The sequence below is a fragment of the Pteronotus mesoamericanus genome, unplaced genomic scaffold, assembly GCF_021234165.1.
Source record: "Pteronotus mesoamericanus isolate MK-2021 breed Mesoamerican mustached bat unplaced genomic scaffold, CSHL_Meso_final contig_90, whole genome shotgun sequence".
In the NCBI taxonomy this organism is placed as follows: Eukaryota; Metazoa; Chordata; class Mammalia; order Chiroptera; family Mormoopidae; genus Pteronotus; species Pteronotus mesoamericanus.
Genome location: NW_026555277.1, coordinates 35,670,371 through 35,689,550, shown reverse-complemented (window position 1 = coordinate 35,689,550; position 19,180 = coordinate 35,670,371). Strand labels below are relative to the sequence as shown.

Here is a 19,180-nt window from a genome sequence, read left to right as displayed (position 1 = left end):
TAAATAAATAAATATATACATACATGCATATATTTTATATTCTTTACTATACATATAGTAAAGAAACCATCATCTGACATACTCATGGCTAGGAGACTGGAATTCAAAATACTTTGCTTTAGAAAGGCAATATAATGTATATGAGAAGTCTGCACAGAAATTATCCAGCCTTGCACTATGATAGAGACATTTATTGAAGAAGATACAAGAAACACTGTACATAGGACAATGACACCTCAGTCCCCTTCAAAGTAGGCATCTTAGTACCTTACACATTTCTCCCAGGATCACTTCCACTGTTCAAAACATTCTGGAAAAGGCTTTGTTGGAGTCTCTATCAGCTGCCCCATCATATTTTCCTGAATCTCATCAACTGCCTGAAATCTCTTCCTTTTTAAAAGTAATTTTAGTTTTGGGAAAATCCAGAAGTCACAGGGCACCAAATCTGGGCTGTTGGGGGTGCTGAGTCACCTGCATGATTTGATGTTTCACCAAAAACTCTGCATGAGACATGATGCATGAGTAAGCGTGTTGTGGAGATGAAGCTGCCAATTACTAGTTGCCCATAGCTATCATCATTTTTGTAATATTGCATCTTTTGACCGACAAATAACATTGAGGTAGTATTCCTTATTAATTGTTTGGCTTTGAGGCATGTGCTTGTGATGGACAACACCTTAACAGTCAAAAAACACATTTAACATGGTCTAGATCTTGCTGCAACTTTGCTGCCCCTTCTTCGGGTGTGGAGAACCAATTTCCACTGGGACACTGGGCCTTTGTTTCCAGATCGTAGCAGTAGACCCACGATTCATCTCCAGTTACGAACTTCTTGAGGAAATCTGGTTCATTGGGAGGGGTTTGAATCAAGACATTAGAAATTGCAGCACGATATTCCTTCTGCTCTGGTAGCAGAAGCCACAGAATGAATTTTGCCATGACGTTTCATGCCAAGATCCTGCTTCAAAATCTTGGACACAGTAGTTTTTGGAATCCCCAGATTGCTTCCAGTTCTTGCACTGTCAGTTGCTGATCTTTGTTGACTGCAGCCTGTAAACGTTCAACATTCTCAGGTGTTCTGCTTGTTACAGGCAGAATGTGGATCACTTTCAACACATTCTCAACCGTCTTTGAAATGTTTAGACCACACTTTTATTTGTGTTGCACTCATTGCATCATTCCTGAAAGCCTGAATCATCTGAATAGTTTCCACAGAGAAACGTTTATGCTTAATGCAAAATTTGATGCAGATTTGTTGCTCTACTTGCTCAATCATTTTGCATATGATGGCCAAACAGTACACGTGCTCATTCAATGGCATCTACTCTACTCCCTGACTAGTACAGTGAAGTCATCATTGTTCATGTGTACATACCTTGGCTGCAAGGTCATATCGATGTCACACAAACTGTTTTTGTTATAGTAATTAATGATGGCTGGATTTTTTCCGGACAGACGTTGTATACTATTCTTTTTTTAAATTTAAACGTTATTGTATTTTTTCCCATTACCATTTAGTCCCTTTATACCCCTGTCCCCCAGGAATCACCACATTGTTGTCCCTGTCCATGGGTACTTTTACCTTTTTGCTCAATCCTTTCACCTGCTCACCTTCACTCCATTAGTCGTCTTCTTTAGTCTGTCCTCATGTCCCTTGTTAGTTCAGTTAATTAGATTCCACATGAGTGAAATTATATTGTATTTATAATTCACTGATTGGCTTATTTCACTTAGCATAATGTTCTCCAGGTCCATCTATACTCCTACAAAGGGTAAAATTTTCTTCCTTTTTTATGGTCAAATAGTATTCCATTGTATAAATGTCTCATAGTTGTTTTATCCACTTGTTAACTGATGGACATTTGGGCTGTTTCAATATCTTAGTGATTGTAAATAATGCTGCAATGAACATAGGGGCTCTTATGTTCTTTCAAGTTAGTGTTGTGGTTTCCTTTGGACATATTCCCAGAGTGGGATCACTGGGTCAAAAGTCAGACCCATTTTAAATTTTTTGAGATATCTTCATACTGTTTTCCACAGTGGCTGCTCCAATCTGCATTCCCACCAACAATGCAAAAAGGTTCCCCTTTCTCCACATCACCAGCACTTGTTTGGTGATTTATTAATGATAAGCATTCTGATAGGTGTGAGATGGTATTTCATTGTGGTTTTAATTTGCATTTCTCTGATGATTAGTGATGTTGAGCATCTTTTCATATGTCTGTTGGCCATCTGTATGTCCTCTTTGGAGAAGTGTCTATTCAGGCCCTTTGCCCACTTTTTTGATTGGGTTGTGTTTTGGTATTGAGTTTTGTAAGTACTTTATAAATTTTGGACATTAACCCCTTATCAGGTGTATTGGTGAATATGTTCTCCCATTCTGTGGGTTGTCTTTTTATTTTTTGATGATTTCCTTTGCTGTGCAAAACATTTTAGTTTGATGTAGTGCCATTTGTTTATTTTTTCTTTTGTTTCCCATACCCAGGAAGACATACCCAAAATAAATTTGCTTTAAGTGCTCTGGCTGGTGTGGCTCAGTGGATTGAGTGTTGGCCCGTGAACCAATGGGCTGTGGGTTAGATTCCCAGTCAGGAAACATGCCTGGGTTGCAGGCTATGTCCCCAGTAGAGGGCGTGTGAGAGGCAACCACACATTGACGTTTCTCTCCCTCTCTCCCTCCCTTCCCCTGTCTAAAAATAGCTAAATAAAACTTAAAAAAAAAAATTGCCATGAGCAATGTCCTAGATTTCACTGCCTATGTTTTCTTCTAGGATTTTTATGGTTTCAGGTCTAACATTTAAGTTTTTCCATTTTGAGTTTATTTTTTGCATGTGGTGTAAGAAAGCGGTCTAGTTTTATTTTTCTGCATGTATCTGTTCAGTTTTCCCAACACCATTTATTGAATAAACTACTTTCAGCTCATTGTATGTGCTTGCTTCCTCTGTCAAATATTAATTGACTATAAAGGTGTGGGTTTATTTCTGGGCTCTCTATTCTGTTTCATTGATCTATGCATCTGTTTTTTATGCCAGCACCATACCGTTTTGAATACTATCGCATTATAGTATAGTTTGATATTAGGGAGAGTGATTCCTCCAACTTTGTTCTTTCTCAGGATTGCTGTTACTATGCAGGGCCCTTTGTAGTTCCATATAAATTTTTGAAGTATTTGTTCTAGTTCTGTGAAATATGTCATTGAACTCTTGATAGGAATTGCATTGAATCTATACATCACTTTGGGTAGTATGGACATTTTAATGATGCTAATTATTCCTAGCCATAAACATGGTATTTGTATCTTCTTTCTTCAGTGTTTTATAATTTTCTGAGTACAGGTCTTTTACATCTTTGGTTAGGTTTATTCCTAGGTATTTTATTCTTTTTGTAACAATTATGAATGGGATAGTTTTCTTAATTTCCCTTTCTGTTAGTTCATTATTGGCATATAAAAATACAACTGATTTCTGGATATTAACTTTGTATCCTACTTTGCTGAATTAACTTATCAGCTCTAATAGTTTCTTGCTGGAATTTTTTGGGTTTCTTGATGTGCAGTATCACATCTGCAAATAATGAGTTTCACTTTTTCCCTTCCAATCAGATGATTTTTATTTCTTCTTCTTGTCTGATTGCTGTGGCTAGGACTTCCAGTACTATGTTGAATAAAAGAGGTCAAAGTGAATATCCCTGTCTTGTTCCTGATTTCAAGGGGAACACTTGTATTTTTTGCCCATTGAATACGATGCTGGCAGTGGGTTTGTCATATATGGCCTTTATCATGTTCAGGTATGTTCCCTCTAATCCCACATTTTGAGTTTTTATCATAAATGGGTGCTGGTTTTTATCAAATGTTTTTCTCTGCATCTATAGATATGACCATGTGGTTTTTATACTTCATTTTGTTTATGTGGTGAATCACATTTATTGATTAGCGAATGTTGTACAAACCTTGCATTCCTGGAATGAATCCGACTTGATCATGGTATGATCTTTTTGACGCATTGCTATATTTAGTTTATTAGAATTTGTGGATTTCAGTGTTTATGTTCATCAGGGATATTGGCCTTTAATTTTCTTTCTTTGTAGCATCTTTACCTGGTTTTGGAATTAGGATAATGCTGACCTCGTAAAATGAGTTTAGGAGCCTTCCCTCCTCTTGAATTTTATGAAATAGTTTGAGAAGGAGAGGTGTTAGTTCTTGGAATGTTAGGTAAAATTCACCTGTGAAGTCATCCAGTTAAGGGCTTTTGTTTGTTGGGGATTCTTTAAAAAGTTAATTAATTAATTTATTTACTTATTTATTTTTTTAATACATTTGTCTCCACCTACCCCCACTACTTTCCCCTGCCCCTCCCCACTCTCACTCTCCCTTCCCCACTTGGCTTTGTCCATGAGTCCTTGCTATATGTCCCTTGACTTGACCCTTCCCTTCCTTTTCCCCACCCACCCCTCCTTCCTTCCCTCTTGTCTCTGTTCGTTTCTTTTTTCTTTCAGTGGTGCCGGCCTAATTTTCCTTGCATCTTTGTTTTTTTGGTTAGGTTCCACTTATAGATGAGATCATATGGTATTTGTCTTTCACCCCCTGGCTTATTTCGCTTAGCATAATGTTCTCTAGTTCCATTCATGCGTGTCAGAAGGGTATTTTTTCTTTCTGCTGCGTAGTATTCCATTGTGTAAATGTACCATACTTTTTGATCCAATCATCTACTGGGCATTTAGGTTGCTTCCAATGCTTGGTTATTGTAAATTGTGCTGCCATGAACACACGGGTGCATAGGTTCTTTTGAATTGGCGTTTCAGGATTCTTAAGGTATAGTCTCAGCAGAATCACTTGATCAAAAGGCAGTTCCATTTTCAGCTTTTTGAGGAAATTCCACACTGCTTTCCACAATGGCTGCACCAGTCTGCGTTCCCACCAACAGTGGACTAGTGTTCCCTTTTCTCCACAGCCTCGCCAGCACCTGTTGTTTGTGGATCTGTTTATGATGGCCATTCTGACTGGTGTGATGTGGTAACTCATTGTGGTTTTAATCTGCATTTCTCTGATGGCTAGTGATGCCGAGCATCCTTTCAAATGTCTCTTGGCCCTCTGTATCTCTTCCTTGGAAAAGTGTCTGCACAGGTCCTTTGCCCATTTTTTGATTGGGTCGTTTGTCTTCTTGGGGTAGAGTCGAGTGAGTTCTTTATATATCTTGGAGATCAAACCTCTATCTGATGTATCATTAGCAAATATATTTTCCCATATGGTTAGTTACCTTTTCATTTTGCTAATGTTTTCTTTAGCCATGCAGAAGCTTCTTATTTTGATGAGGTCCCACTCGTTTATTTTTTCCTTTATGTCCCTTGCTTTAAGAGACATATTGGTGAAAATATTGCTGCGTGGGATATCTGAGGGTTTCCTGCCAATATTCTCCTCTAGGACTTTTATGGTGTTGTGACTTATATTTAAGTATTTTATCCATTTTGAGTTTATTTTTGTGCATGGTGTCAGCTGATCATCCAATTTCACATTTTTGCATGTAGCCATCCAGCTCTCCCAACACCATTTGTTGAAGAGGCTATTTTTACTCCACTTTATGCTTCTGACCCCTTTGTCAAATAAGAGTTGTCCATATAGACCTGGGCTTTCTATTCTGTTCCACTGGTCTATGGGTCTGTTCTTGTGCCAGTACCAGATTGTTTTGAGTATAGTGGCTTTGTAGTATAGTTTGATGTCCGGTATTGTGATCCTTTGAATTGTTTTGTCAGTTTTGCGTCTTGATTTTCGGGTCTCCAGTTCGAGTATGTTATCTTTTATTTGAAATGTTTTTTCTTTTTTGTCTGATGCTATGAACTTCTGTTTGTTCGGATTCATTTTCATTTGTTTCCGTCTCATTATTGACCCTTCATTGTTTAATAGTGTGTCCATGAGTTTGTAAGTTGTGAGGTTTCTCCTTGATTATTTCGTCCTTGAAATGCTGGTATTTTTTGAATTTCTGGGTCTTCATGTTCTTTGAAAAAGTTATGCACATGAAAGAATGTGTATTTTGCTTCTTTGGGATGTAAGGTTCTATATATGTCAGTTAAGTCCATTTGATTTAATGCATCACTCATCTCCACAATATCCTTGTTGTTGTTTTGTTTGGAAGATCTGTCCATTTTTGACAGTGGGTTATTAAAATCGCCTACTCAGTGTGTTGCTGTCTATATCTTTTTGAAGTTGTCCGAGAAAAATATGTTTTCCTTATATATTTGGGTGCTCCTATGTTGGGTGCATATAAGTTTACAATGTTTATGTCTTCTTGATGGATTCTTCCTTGAAGTATTATAAAGTGTCCCTCTGGGTCTCTTTTTATGGCCTTTGTCTTGAAATCTATTTTGTCTGATATAAGTATTGCAACCCCTGCTTTCTTTTCTTGCCCATTTGCTTGGGATATTTTTTTCCATCCCTTCACTTTCAATCTGTGTAGGTCCTTTGTTCTGAGGTGGGTCTCTTGTAGGCAGCATATGTGTGGGTTATATTTTCTTATCCATTCAGCTATCCTGTGTCTTTTGCACTGGGGCATTTAGTCCATTTACATTGAGAGTTAATATTGATAAAAACTTATTCATTTTTTCCCTCTTTGTACCTGTGTTTTTCTCTTTCTGACTCTTTCTTCATCTTCTTAAACCAGTCCCTTCAGTATATCTTGTAGTGCTGGTTTGGTGGAGACATATTCTTTTAGCCTTCTTTTGTCTGGAAAACTCCTTATTTCTCCTTCTATTTTAATTGAGAGGCTTGCTGGGTAGAGCAGCCTTGGTTGTAGGCCCTTGCTTTTCATTACTTGGAATATCTCTTGTCATTCCCTTCTGACTTGTAGTGTTTCAGTTGAGAAGTCAGCTGCTAGCTGTATCAGGGCTCCCTTGTATGTTACTACCTGTTTTTCCCTTGCTGCCTTTAGGATTCTTTCTTTGTCTTTGATATTTGCCATTTTAATGATGATGTGTCTTCGAGTGGACCTCATTGGGTTCCTCTTGAATACGGCCCTCTGTGCTTCCTGGACCTGTGAGACCTTTTCTCTCCTCAAATTGGGAAAATTTTCCATCACTACTTTTTCAAAGGGCTTCTCTATCCCTTGCTTCTCTCCTTCTCCTTCTGGTATCTCTATTATGTGGATATTACAGCGTTTCATGTTGTCCTGCATTTCCCTAAATGACTCTTCATTCTTTTTGAGTCTTTTTTACATTTCTTGTTCTTTCTGGGAGTTTTTCTACCTTGTCCTCCAGCTCACTGATTCGATCCTCTGCTTCATCTAGTCTGATTTTGATTCCTTCTACTGTGTTCTTCAATTCAGAAATGGTATTATTCATTTCTTTTTGTGTCCTCTTGTTTCTATGTCCTTTTCCAGGTTGATATAGTTTGCCATAAGATCCTGATAGTTTCCCTGTAGTTTCTATTATAATGTTAAGTATAATAGTTCTCTTTGAGCTGGCTGAGCTCATTGAGCTTCCTTAAAGCCATTGTTTTGAATTCAATATCTGGTAGTTCACTTGCCTCTATTTCATTTAGCTCTCTCTGTGGGGATTCCTCCTTTCTCCTCATTTGGGAGAGCTTCTTTGTCTTTCCATTATTTGTGAAAGTCTTTTTTTTCTTTCTTGCTTCTGCTTCAATTGATCCGTCTTGATTTCCTGACATTGTGGATTTAACTTCTATGGTAGATGGTGAGTCTTTTTATTTGTTTATTTTTTCTTTTCTTTTCTTTCTGAGTCTTCCTCTGATGATGTCAGTTGTTGACCCTGTCTGACCTTGGGCCATTTGAGCCTTCCAGGAATCTACTGTCTGTGTCTGTCTCCCGCAACTGGCAATCTGGTCACTCTGTCCTCATCTGTCAGGCTTAGGCACCACAGGGCAGAGCAGTGCCTCCTGATGGTGGGACCATCTTGTCCTTATAGGCTACTGTCACTCAGGGTAGTGGTCTGCCTGAGCAAGATGGAGAACATGGACTGGGGAAGGAGTCAGCACCGGGATCTCCCCCAGCTACTCCCTTAGTTCTCTCCCCAATGCCTCTGCCTCCAGTCTCTCCTCGAGTCTCTAGGCATTGCTGTGTCCCCTTTGGCTGGGGCTCTTTTATCTCTGCAGGCAGCTCTACACTCAGCACCAAGGCCAGCACACAACTCCTGTCCAGCTGGACTGTCCTGAGGGCAGGGCTATTATTACCTTCCCACTGCTGATTCTTTGGGGCGTGGTCTGCCTGTGCAAAATGGAGACTATGGAATGTGGAAGGAGTCAGCTCTGGGACTCCCTGGTTACTCCTTCAGTTCTTTCCCCAATGTCTCTATCTACAGTCTCCCCTCAAAGGTCTCTAGGCAGCTCTGTGTCCCCTTTGGCCAGAGATCCTCTATTTCTTCAGGCCATTCTGCACTCAGCACCCCAGCCCACATGCACAAGCCCTGGGCGGAGCATGCAGAAGTCAGGTTTATTGATTCCCTTATGCCTGAGTGAGATGGTCACTGCAGAGTGGGAGGTGAGTTATCACAGGGGCTCTCCTGGCCACTGTCTCAGTTCTCTTCACAGTTTTCCTCACCAATCTTTCCTCAGGCACCAGCCCACTCTGCTGCCGCTTCTACCCAGAGATCATGGAGGGCCGCTGCCACTGCAAATTTTTGCATTGGCCCTTTAAAAGTCTCTTTGCATCTCCAGCCACCTGTCTCTGGCAGAGAGCGCCCCTAAGCTTTTTGGGGTTGCATTTTGTCTGTGCATTTTCCTGGTTTCAGCTGCTGTAGTCTAGGGGTCCCTGTTTATGGTTCAGACCATGTTCTTCTGAGGGGGATCCAAGTGGCTGTTTCAATGTTCTTCTGGTGCTGGTGCCCATGGGTGCCAAGCCTACCCTCCCAAACTTCCACCGCACTTCTCACCCATTAGATGTGTGAAAGTTGATTCCGCTGTCTGTCCGTGGCTCCAAGGCTCCTCTCACTCTATCCTTCTGTTGTTTTCCAGGTGATCTCCCCGCTATTTAGTCACAATTCCAGTTTGGTCCTGGGAGGAGGTCAGCGTGACTCCCATTTACTCCTCTGCCATAGTCATGACAGGGGGGGATTTTTTTATTTAATTATTGTTTCTATTTCACTAGGTGTAATATGTCTTTTCAAATTATCTGAATCTTCCTGACTTAGTTTTGGAAGATTGTTTTTCTAGGACTTCATACATTTCGTCCATGTTGTCTAATTTGTTGGCGTATAGTTGTTATTTGCTTACAACTCTTTTTATTTCTTTGGTGTCAGTTATTTATTTCTGCTCTTAAATTTCTGATTTTACTTATTTGGGTCCTCTTTATTTCTTGATAAATGTGATTATAGCTTTGCCAATCTTGTTCAAATCATTTCAAAGACCCAGCCCTTTGATTCATTGATCTTTTTCTCAATGTTTAGACTCTATTTCATTTATTTCTGCTCTGATCTTATTTCCTTCCTTCTATTAACTTTGGGCTTTGTTCTACTTTATCCAGTTCCTTTAAGTATAATGTTAGAATGTTTATTTGAGCTTTCTCTTGTTTTTTGACATAGACCTGTAATGCCATGAATTTCCCTCTTAGGATTGCTTTCCCAGTGTCCCACACATTTTGGACTGTTGTATCCTCATTTTCATTTGGTCTTCTTTTGATTTCTTCCTTTATCTTGTTGCTGACCCATTCATTTTTTAATTGCATGTTATTTAGCTTCCATGTCTTTGCATGTTTTTCAGTGTTCTTGTGATTAATTATTAGTTTCATAGCATTGTGGTCAGAGAAGGTGCTTGATATGACATAAACCTTCTTAAATTTATTGAGATTTGTTTTGTGTCTTAACATGGGGTCTATTGTAGAAAATGTTTCATGAGCACTTCAAGTATGTATAATCTACTGCTTTGGGGTGAAATGATCTAAATATCAATTAAATCTATTTGATCTAGTGTGTTGTTTAAGGCCACTATCTCCTTGTTGATTCTGTGACTGAAAGATCTCTTCATTGAAGTCAATGGGGTGTTAAAATTCTTGAATAACTGTATTTCTGTTGATGTCTCCCTTTATGTCCATCAAGATTTGTTTCAAATATTTAGGTGCTCCTATATTGGGTGCATAAATATTTACTAGGGTTATATCCTGTTGTATTGTTCCCTTTATTATATGTAGTGTATCTTCCTATCGCCTTGGTTGTAAAGTATATTTCGTCAGATATAAGTACTACTATGACAGCTTAAATATCTTTTTCCATTCTTTTACGTTTAGTCTGTGTGTATCTTTTGATCACAGATGAGTCTCCAGGAGGCAGCATATATACGGGTCTTGTTTTCTTATCTATTCAGCTACCCCCTGTCTTTTGGTTAGAGCATTTAAGCCATTTATATTTAAGGTGATTATCGATAGATATGTATTTAGTGCCATTTTATTGTTAGACTATTTTTTTCTTTCTCTTTTTGTTCTTGTTAAAGAAAGTCCCTTAACATTTGGTACAGTACTAGTTTGTTGTTAGTAAACTCCTTTAGCTTTTTCTTGTCTGCAAAGCTCCGTATTTCTCTTTCAATTTTAAATGATAGCCTTGCTGGGTAAAGTAGCCTTGGTAGTAGGTGATTGCTTTTCATCACCTTGAAAATTTCATGCCACACCCTTCTGGCCTGAAATGTTTCTGTTGAGAAATCAGATGACAGTCTAATTGGTGCTCCCATGTATGTGACTACCTGCTTTTTCTCTTGCAGCTTTTAGGACCCTCTCCTTGTCTTTAAGCCTTGTTATTTTAATTATGTCTCGGTGTAGACCTCTTTGGGTCTAGCTTGTTAGGGACTCTCTGAGCTTCCTGGACTGCTGTGTCTTTTTCCTTCATCGGATTAGGGAAGCTTTTGCTCATTATTTCTTCAAATAGGTTTTCTTTTTTTAACTTTATTTTTTTAATTTATTTTATTTTTTCAAATAGGTTTTCAATCCTCTTGCTCACTCTCTTCTTGTGTTCCCATGCTGTGGATGTTGTTATGCTTTATGTTGTTCAAAATGTTTCTTAAGCTCTTGTTTTTTAAAATTCTTTTTTCTTTTTGCATTTCTGCCAGGGTGTGTTTTTCTATCTTGTCTTCCAAATCACCAATTCAGTCCTCCGCTTCATCTAACTTACTGCTTATTCCTTCCAGTGTATTCTTTACTTCAGATATTGCATTCTTCATTTCTCATGGGTCCTTTTTTATGGTTTCTATGTCTTTTTCTCATACTGTTGAGTATCCTTATAATCATTACTCTAAACTCTATTTTGACAAATTGCTTGCCTCAATTTTATGTAGTTCTTTTTTTCTGGAGAATTCTCTTGTTTAATTGGAATCTGTCTTACTACTTTGGCAGTTTCTTTGTATTTTCAGCCTTTGCTGTTAAACTAATCAATGATATACCCTGTAGCTGTAATGAGTAGCCTGGTTTAGGCTCCACAGGGTGGGGCACAGTAATTCCTGTGGATGGCGCTATTGCTTCCCCTCAGGCTGATGACACTTGGAGAGGAATGCTTTGCCTGAGGTGGCTCCTGTAGTATGGGGAATGGCTCAGCACAGGGATCCCAGTGGCTGTTCCTTCAGTTCTCTCCCCAGAGCCTCTAACCTGACTCTCCTCAAGAATCTCTAGTCCTCTCGGTCACCCCTCTGCTGGAGATCAGGGTAAGCAGCTACAAATGAAATTTTATACTTGGCCCTTTAAGAGGATCTTTGTCTTCAGCCATCTCTCCATGGCAGGTAGAAACCCTGCTACTTTTCAAAGCTGGATGTTATCTGGGTTTCTTTCTGGCTCTGGTGCTGTAGGCTGGGGAGTCCAGCTTGTCGTTTATACCCCGTGTTTCTCATGAGGTGGTTACCTGGCTGCTGAAATATCCCTCTGGAACTTCAGCTGCCCCTGGGAGCCCAGCCCACTGTCCTTCATTTCCTCTGCACTCTTACCAGTTTCGTTGTGGTGAGTGGTTCCTTTTGTCTGTCCATGGTTATAAGGCTTCTCTCCAGCTAGTGTTCAGTTGGTTATTCCTCATACACTGTCCTCATATATTGCTACCAGTGGGGTCTAGGGCAACACTTCATAGTCAAACATTACCATTTCTGTAGTAAAATCTATGAATGTTGCCTTGATGGGACAGCTCCTAGGCCACATAAAATTGTAAGTGCATATAACCCAATATTTATTGTACTCAGAAGATAAACACACCAATCAAGGCAGCTGAACATGGATATATAATTAAGCTGTAGCTCTATGTACTTCCTATAGCAAAAGAAAAAATTAAAATGTTTTCTTATTAAGGAAACTATGGATTATTTTCAGACTTTGTTCTAATGCTACATATCTAGATCTGATATGAAAAATCTACAAAATCCACATTTTATATAAAATAGTTTGAAGTGTGTAAGGCGTAGTAACGAGACACAAAAGCATATATCATAAAAATCTATGACTTTAATATACTAAGTATCATGGAACAATATTAGTTTTTTATTCATGAAGACTATTTAAATATTATTTACAACAACTTTAAGGGAACATATATGTACATTTGGACATCAAAGTATTTTTGGAAAGAAAAGTTACATATATGATTAAAATAATGTAAGACTAAAGACATCCTGGGCCATAATTTTATCACTTCTGAATTCTCCTTATTTAAAAAAAAAATACAGTAGGGATAATTCAGCTCACTATTGTTTTCTAAAATATCCTAATCAACCTGTTGTAGAGTAACAAAAATGACCTACCACCCTGCTGACGTAGGGATTTTAAAAGGTAGCAAATATTTTAGAAATTTAAAACAAACTTCTCTGTTAAGAATTTTTATTTGCTTAGAATACAGAACAAAAGTGAAAGAATTTCATTTTTCGCTTGCTGAAGCTATTATGGGAAACTTAGTTTTAAGATGGTCTTCTTTAAAATTTTTAAATAAATTTCTGTAAGGTCACTGGTAACAAATCCTTTTAAAAGCAGAGTTGTCCACATAATTTCTCTTGATTTTGAAGTGACTTATCTTAGGTTTCCTTTTGAAATACTTCTTCCAAACTTTCTGACTATGTTTGGCCTTACTTTATGGATGCTTCTTTTATATTCTAGAGAAGAAAAGAGAAAATTGATCAATACGTTGAAAGCATCATTAAAAAAAATTTCACCATTCCTTCTACTTTTAGAAATCCATTTCTCCATGTTTCAGAGAGAAGTTGTAGCATATGCATGTGAGCCCACACTCACCTGCAGTTTAACTTTTGTTCTTTTTGAACTTAAGACTGATTCTATAAGCATTGTTCCATTTCCTGTTTGCATTATGAATTTTTCTCATTCTTTGGATTATTTTCCTAGGGCTTCTTAAACTTCCATATTTTTCCAACTTAGAAGTATCATTTGAATCTAGTACTTCCTAAAGTGCTGATCCTGATCCCATAGCCTTTTTATCGCCTTTCAAATGTGAGCTACCTCTGCCCAGTCTTGTGGTACTTCAACAGCCTAAACAGTGATTCTCTGCTCAACGGAGTGTCACAACAGGTGCCAATCGACCTTCTTAGGGATGAGTCTAATCTCTTAGCCATTTTCTTGGTCACCTTAAGTTTTAGTTTTAGGGGCACATACTCTCTTGACACTCTTATTTCTCAAACTGCACAGTTAACAGTAGTTACCTTCTTTTCCACTTATGTTCCTTTGTTTTTATTTGTACAATATTAGAGAACAAATATTAGTTGAACAAATATTAGAGAACAAATATTAGTTGACTAAGGAAAGCCAGTCCCAGTTCTTTTACTTTTCCAGTAATTCCTGATGTGTATTCAGGTCTCAGCTGGATATCCTAATGTATCCAAATTATTATCTTCCCTAAATTAATCTCTTCCTAAGTGCTACCTTATCCTTTAACACATCATCTTTTAACTTAGCTTTACCTCTTCTTTCCTCTTTGGCAAGCACTGTAGTTTAATATCATCTCCTACTTTTTTTTCCATTCATCTCTTTTACACATGAGATATCTGATGCATTTTACACTAATATTAGAAAATAAGCATATTAGAAAACCAAATTTTTTTTATTTAGAATTATAAACTTATTATGTTGCAGAATTGACTTCTTAAATAATTTTTTCAGGAGACCCATGGGGCAGTACATATTTATACTAACTGCATATACACATTGTTAAGCATTATTAAATATGGCATGTTAAACCAAAATCATAGTAAACTTTACTTTCCAGGACTTATGTTGAGTATTAAATTTGCACAAAACAATTTCCATTGAACTTAAGTAAACAACTGCCACTGGCTACAAGAAGTAAGGATTTATCAGTACAGTTTTGCAAAGCCATTGAGAAATTTTGTATTACTGTAATGAAAGAGCACTGACAGAAAAAGAAGTAATAGTTTTCACGTTTTCTTATAAACACTCATGTTCTCATGAAACCCGTATAAATTCCAAAGGCTAGAATTTTAAGTTCCTTTAGAGATCAAACAAAAATTTTAGTAACTCCTGTGTTCATTACAGAACCTAGCACATAGTGATTGTGTAGTAAATAAGTACTTCTTGAAGGAAGTCTTAGGAACTAGGTGCCAAAGAAACAGAAGTTGGGACACCAACGCCTAGAAACTGATTGGCACTATATACCTCTACTTTCACTGAAGATGTGGTTGTGTTGACAGGAACTCATGTCAGCCCTGATATGTAACTGAGAGTAGTCACCCCCAATAGCATCTTTCTTAACTTGCTAATGGAGAGTTACAATGTGATTATAGCTACGTAGAGAATGGAGCCTGGCTATAATTATACAAATGAGTCAGAGGCCAGATTACGAAAAACAATAGGCTAATGAAAAAATTGAAAGTAGATATAGTTTATTGGCAAAATATATTTAAACACTAACCTATTAAAGAATACACTTAGTGAATTATTTCAATTATTAGTTAAATTATTTACCAAGTCTTCTGCCATATGAACCAGTATAGACAACAAAAGGGGCACAGAACATAGAGTTAGGAGATGTGGTTCCTCTGTGAAGTATCTGTCTGGTATTAGGTAGTGTTTTCTATTTTGTGTCCTAAGTTTTCTTATGTGTAACGTGGATAATCAAACTTACCATGTAATAAAGTTGATGTATAGATAAAAGGAGATTCTTATGAAAACACTATAAAAATGTAAAGTACTACACCTGTGTTAGGTTATCATGTTATTAAATATCAAAGTAAGAGCTCAGACATACCCACTGCTGCTCCATTTTCTTGTGAGTGTTTATCACTTGAATTATCTTGTCGAACACGTTTGGCAAATCCAGAATTTTCCTCAGCAGTTGACAAAGTATTTGATGTAGAACTTGAGAGGAAGATTTTTATTTTAGTTAAGCACATTTTATAGATCTAAGTTCTAATACACAATCTTACATGCAATAAAGACTAAAGAAAAAGTAAAATACTAAAATACTGAGTTGTTATATCCCACTGGAGTAACTGGAGGTACTAAATAAATTTCCCAGAGAAATTTAGCTCTGTATGAATGTTTTTTCAAAATCAGAGATTTGACTGTAGGTATATGCAACAATTCTGTTTAACAGGACATTTCCAAATGTAGTGATAAGGAGTACACTGCAATAGGTGAAAAACTAGGCTCACACTACAAATTTGGAGCAGGAACCCTAATCTGGGTAATATAAACAATGTGAGACTGTTGGGAAATCTTGCTTTTAACTCAAAACACTGTAACAGCCTGAGAGTCTCTCTGATTATGGCTATTATAGAAACTGAAATGAAAAAGAATGACCTATTTTCATTTGTTTAATCTTCAAAAAGCTGTATCAATTTCATGTTATTAATGGGTGAAAATTTTAACTCGATTTGAATTGACACTATAAACGTCTATTATGGCTTCTTATTACAGGACATACAAATAAGTAAGGTACAACCAACTCCAGTCTTGAAAACTTATATAATGGATATATGGTAGAGAGGGGCAAAATATAACACAAATACATAAAATAAAACAAGGCAAAGTAAAAAACAGTGCCACAGGTTTTCAAGCTCCAAGAAGCTGTAGGTTCCTGAGTTTAGAAGAAGGAACACAAAATATTTTGTGAATGAGATGAGTTTTGACCTGGGCCTGGAAAAAGAGCAATCCAAACCTTTGAAACCTAAAAGAGGATCAAGTTTTAATAAAAAATTAGCTAATTCGAATAAGACAATTTTAGGGAATTTCTGGCTCATAAAGATATATGCCATTTTACAAGTTGCTACTAATTTGATAGTCAGATTAACAATCGGAGGCTTCCCTTTTATTGAAATAACTTGCTCTTCTGGAAATCCTAACCATGTGGTAAACTGATGTGGGTGTATGTTTATGAAACAGGGAGAAGATGGTTAGTTGTATGCTCATTTAAAGCAGTCAGAAATGGCAATTTTAACAGGAGAGAAAAATAGGCATGAGCAGACTGAATGCTGGGAAAAATAACCCAACCGGTGTACCTCATTGTTCTATAGCTTTTATGAGAGATGATTATAATGCTCTTAATAGTGATTTTGCCTATTCCACTCAAGAATGCAAATGATATTTACCAAAAATGGTTACAAAAAAGTACTAGTTTTATGAAAGTAAGCAAATTTAGTTGTAGAAATTCTCTATTCCTAAAGGTTGTTAAATAAACTAGGTTACTATAATTCTCTAAAAAGATATTAAACAGCTTTTTCTGATAATATGCATATAAGTTGTGAAAAGTTCTTTGTTTTTGGTCATTTGGTGATTTTATTTCAAGTATAAAGGTCAATATTATTGGTTCATTTTGATAGTGTTTTTCCTTATAATTTATCTTATAATTGTCTTTATTATTTCATGGTATGATTCTTCACTGCGGTGTTAGAATCTTTGTTTTTACTCACAGATTTTTACTTGAAAAATTAAGGTTTTGAATAAATCTATCTGAATAAAACTCATATTTCTAGGAATGAAATCAAAGCCTAATAAAAATAAGTTATATATTTATGCATAAGTAAAATACACTAAAACATTTTTAGGATTAGATAAAATAGTCCATGGATAAAAATGTTTAACATTTACGTTATATATTTGTTAGATTATAAAATTAAAAAAGAAAACCCTAAAATTGGTATGATTCCAAATTTAAATTATGTTAGAAATTATATTGAGAAGAAATCTAAAGACTCTTCTAGTTGTGTGCCTAATATACTTCCTTAACTGTTAATAAAAGTTAGGATTTAACTTTTTGTTCCCTTACACAGGAAGAATGCCACTGCTTAATAGGCATAGTTCTTCTCATTTCTTTCGATTGAGATAATTTTTAGTTGAAATCATTAGATACCTTTCAAAATAAACCAAAAATGTTTGGCGAAGTGTGAAACTCTTTCTGGATGCTAAGAAAGATTGTGAAACAAACAAACAAACAAACTCAATCATATAAACAAAAAGCAACAAAACCCCAAAACTCTGATTAGTTAAGACAGTCTGCTACAGGCCCTGGACGTGTAGCTTGGTTAGAGCATTGTCCCTGTCTGCCAAGGCTGTGGGTCTGATCCCTGGTCAGGGCACATACAAGAATCAACCAATGAATGTATTAATAAGTAGAATAACAAAGAGATGTTTTTCACTCTCCCCTCTTCCTCTGTCTCTTTAAAAATCAAATTTAAAAGGTCTGCTACACTGATATTGAATAAATTGAAATAATTGAAAATCTAATATTCTTAATTTAGCTAATAACTAAAAAAAATACAGATTGGTAGGTTTTTTGAATATCTAGTGCTTTTGGACTGTAATATATCTTCTTCAGAGAGAAAAACTGATACAAAAGAAATAAAAAACTATATACATGGAGCCTTCTCTTCTTCACTTTAAAAAACAATATTAGAATATAAACACACTTAAACATGTACATAAAGCTGTTAAGTGGAAAATACCAGACTTTATTACTTTCAAGCTCATATAGATTTAATTGGGAAAGGAAGATTTTTTAAAACGTAATTATGTACATTTCTACCACTAATCTCTTTTAACCATAGTTAATGGCAGGATCTAATTATTGGTACCAGAGGGAATGTAATAGAGCAATTAATAGGCTATGAAAAATCTTACTTTCTTTATATGTCCTTTAATATTATTTCACAATATTAGTTGTTCATGTGAAAGCCTTTTAACTCATCTAAAACCACTACAAATAGACATTTATATACCCGGACATTTGACTTTGATAATGACTACGTTTCCACTTAAAAATTATTATTAGCTATAAGCTTTTGCTCTATCTTAGTTAACACAACAGAGAATACTACCAGTGGAGAATCAAAAGAGTCACCAACATTAATTAATTGAAAGAATTACACAACAGACACAATGAAAATTAGTGATGAGATGAGTGACACAGATGATGGTGACTGATTCCCACACAGGAGTCAGACAAACTGCACAATTCAAATTTGTGCCACAGCAAAATATAAAATTTTAAATGTCATGAGTAGTCAAAGATATTCAGGAAAAAAATCAGTCCATACATATTTAACGTACATATTCCAAAGTTCTGCTGTATTTTGGTTGGAGGGGAAAGGACAGATGCTAAATGCACCCGTGAGATGACACTCTATGTGGCACAAATAAACAGGCTATTTGTAAATTTGTTTATACTAGCTCAGATGAGACAGGGCCATGGTGGAAAACGAGCAATTTAAAGAGAGTTCTCTCAAGATCTTACATTACACTCTTTCCCCCATAATCACATGTCAAAAATAAAGGGGGTGGGGAGTAAGTCAGATCCATTTTACAATGTAATCCACTGTATCTTGTCATTGCATTTAATGTCGGGGGGATACAAAGACTTCATATCATATAACAGTGTATTTATGATTTTTCTGTTTCCTTTGATTTTTAGCTATTTTATTGCTATGTACCTAGGTGTATTTCTCTTTATATTACTGTTGCTTGTGGTTTGCAGTGCCTCTTGAATCTTTTTTGAGTTTTAGGAAATTATTAGCCAGTATCCTCACAAATATTGGTTTACCCCATTCTTTTTCTCATTTCTTTCTGGGAGTAAAAATATCTATGTGTCCTGTATTTCTTTTAATTGTGCCCCATATTTTTCACTGTGCTTCTTATTTCTCTTTCAGTTTTCTCCATATTTTCTTTTTTATCCTTTTGTACATGGGTTTGGATATTTTCCTATCCACCTATCTTCCAGTTCACTAAACTGTCTTCTGTGCTTAATCTGTTAAGATAATTTACTG

At 36.4% G+C, this 19,180-nt stretch overlaps 1 protein-coding gene across 1 annotated transcript in view; it reads right to left on the bottom strand.

The window, feature by feature from the left end:
* Positions 1–12,921: 12,921 nt before the first annotated feature.
* Positions 12,922–19,180, bottom strand: part of KIF18A (kinesin family member 18A) — a 66,656-nt gene continuing 60,397 nt past the window's right edge. The window contains exons 15-16 of the mRNA XM_054586245.1: positions 15,169–15,278; positions 12,922–13,045 (exon numbers count right to left, since the gene is read on the bottom strand). Coding sequence (XP_054442220.1) covers positions 12,963–13,045; positions 15,169–15,278 — 193 coding nt within the window. The 3' untranslated portion in view covers positions 12,922–12,962. The remainder of the gene's footprint in view (positions 13,046–15,168; positions 15,279–19,180) is intronic.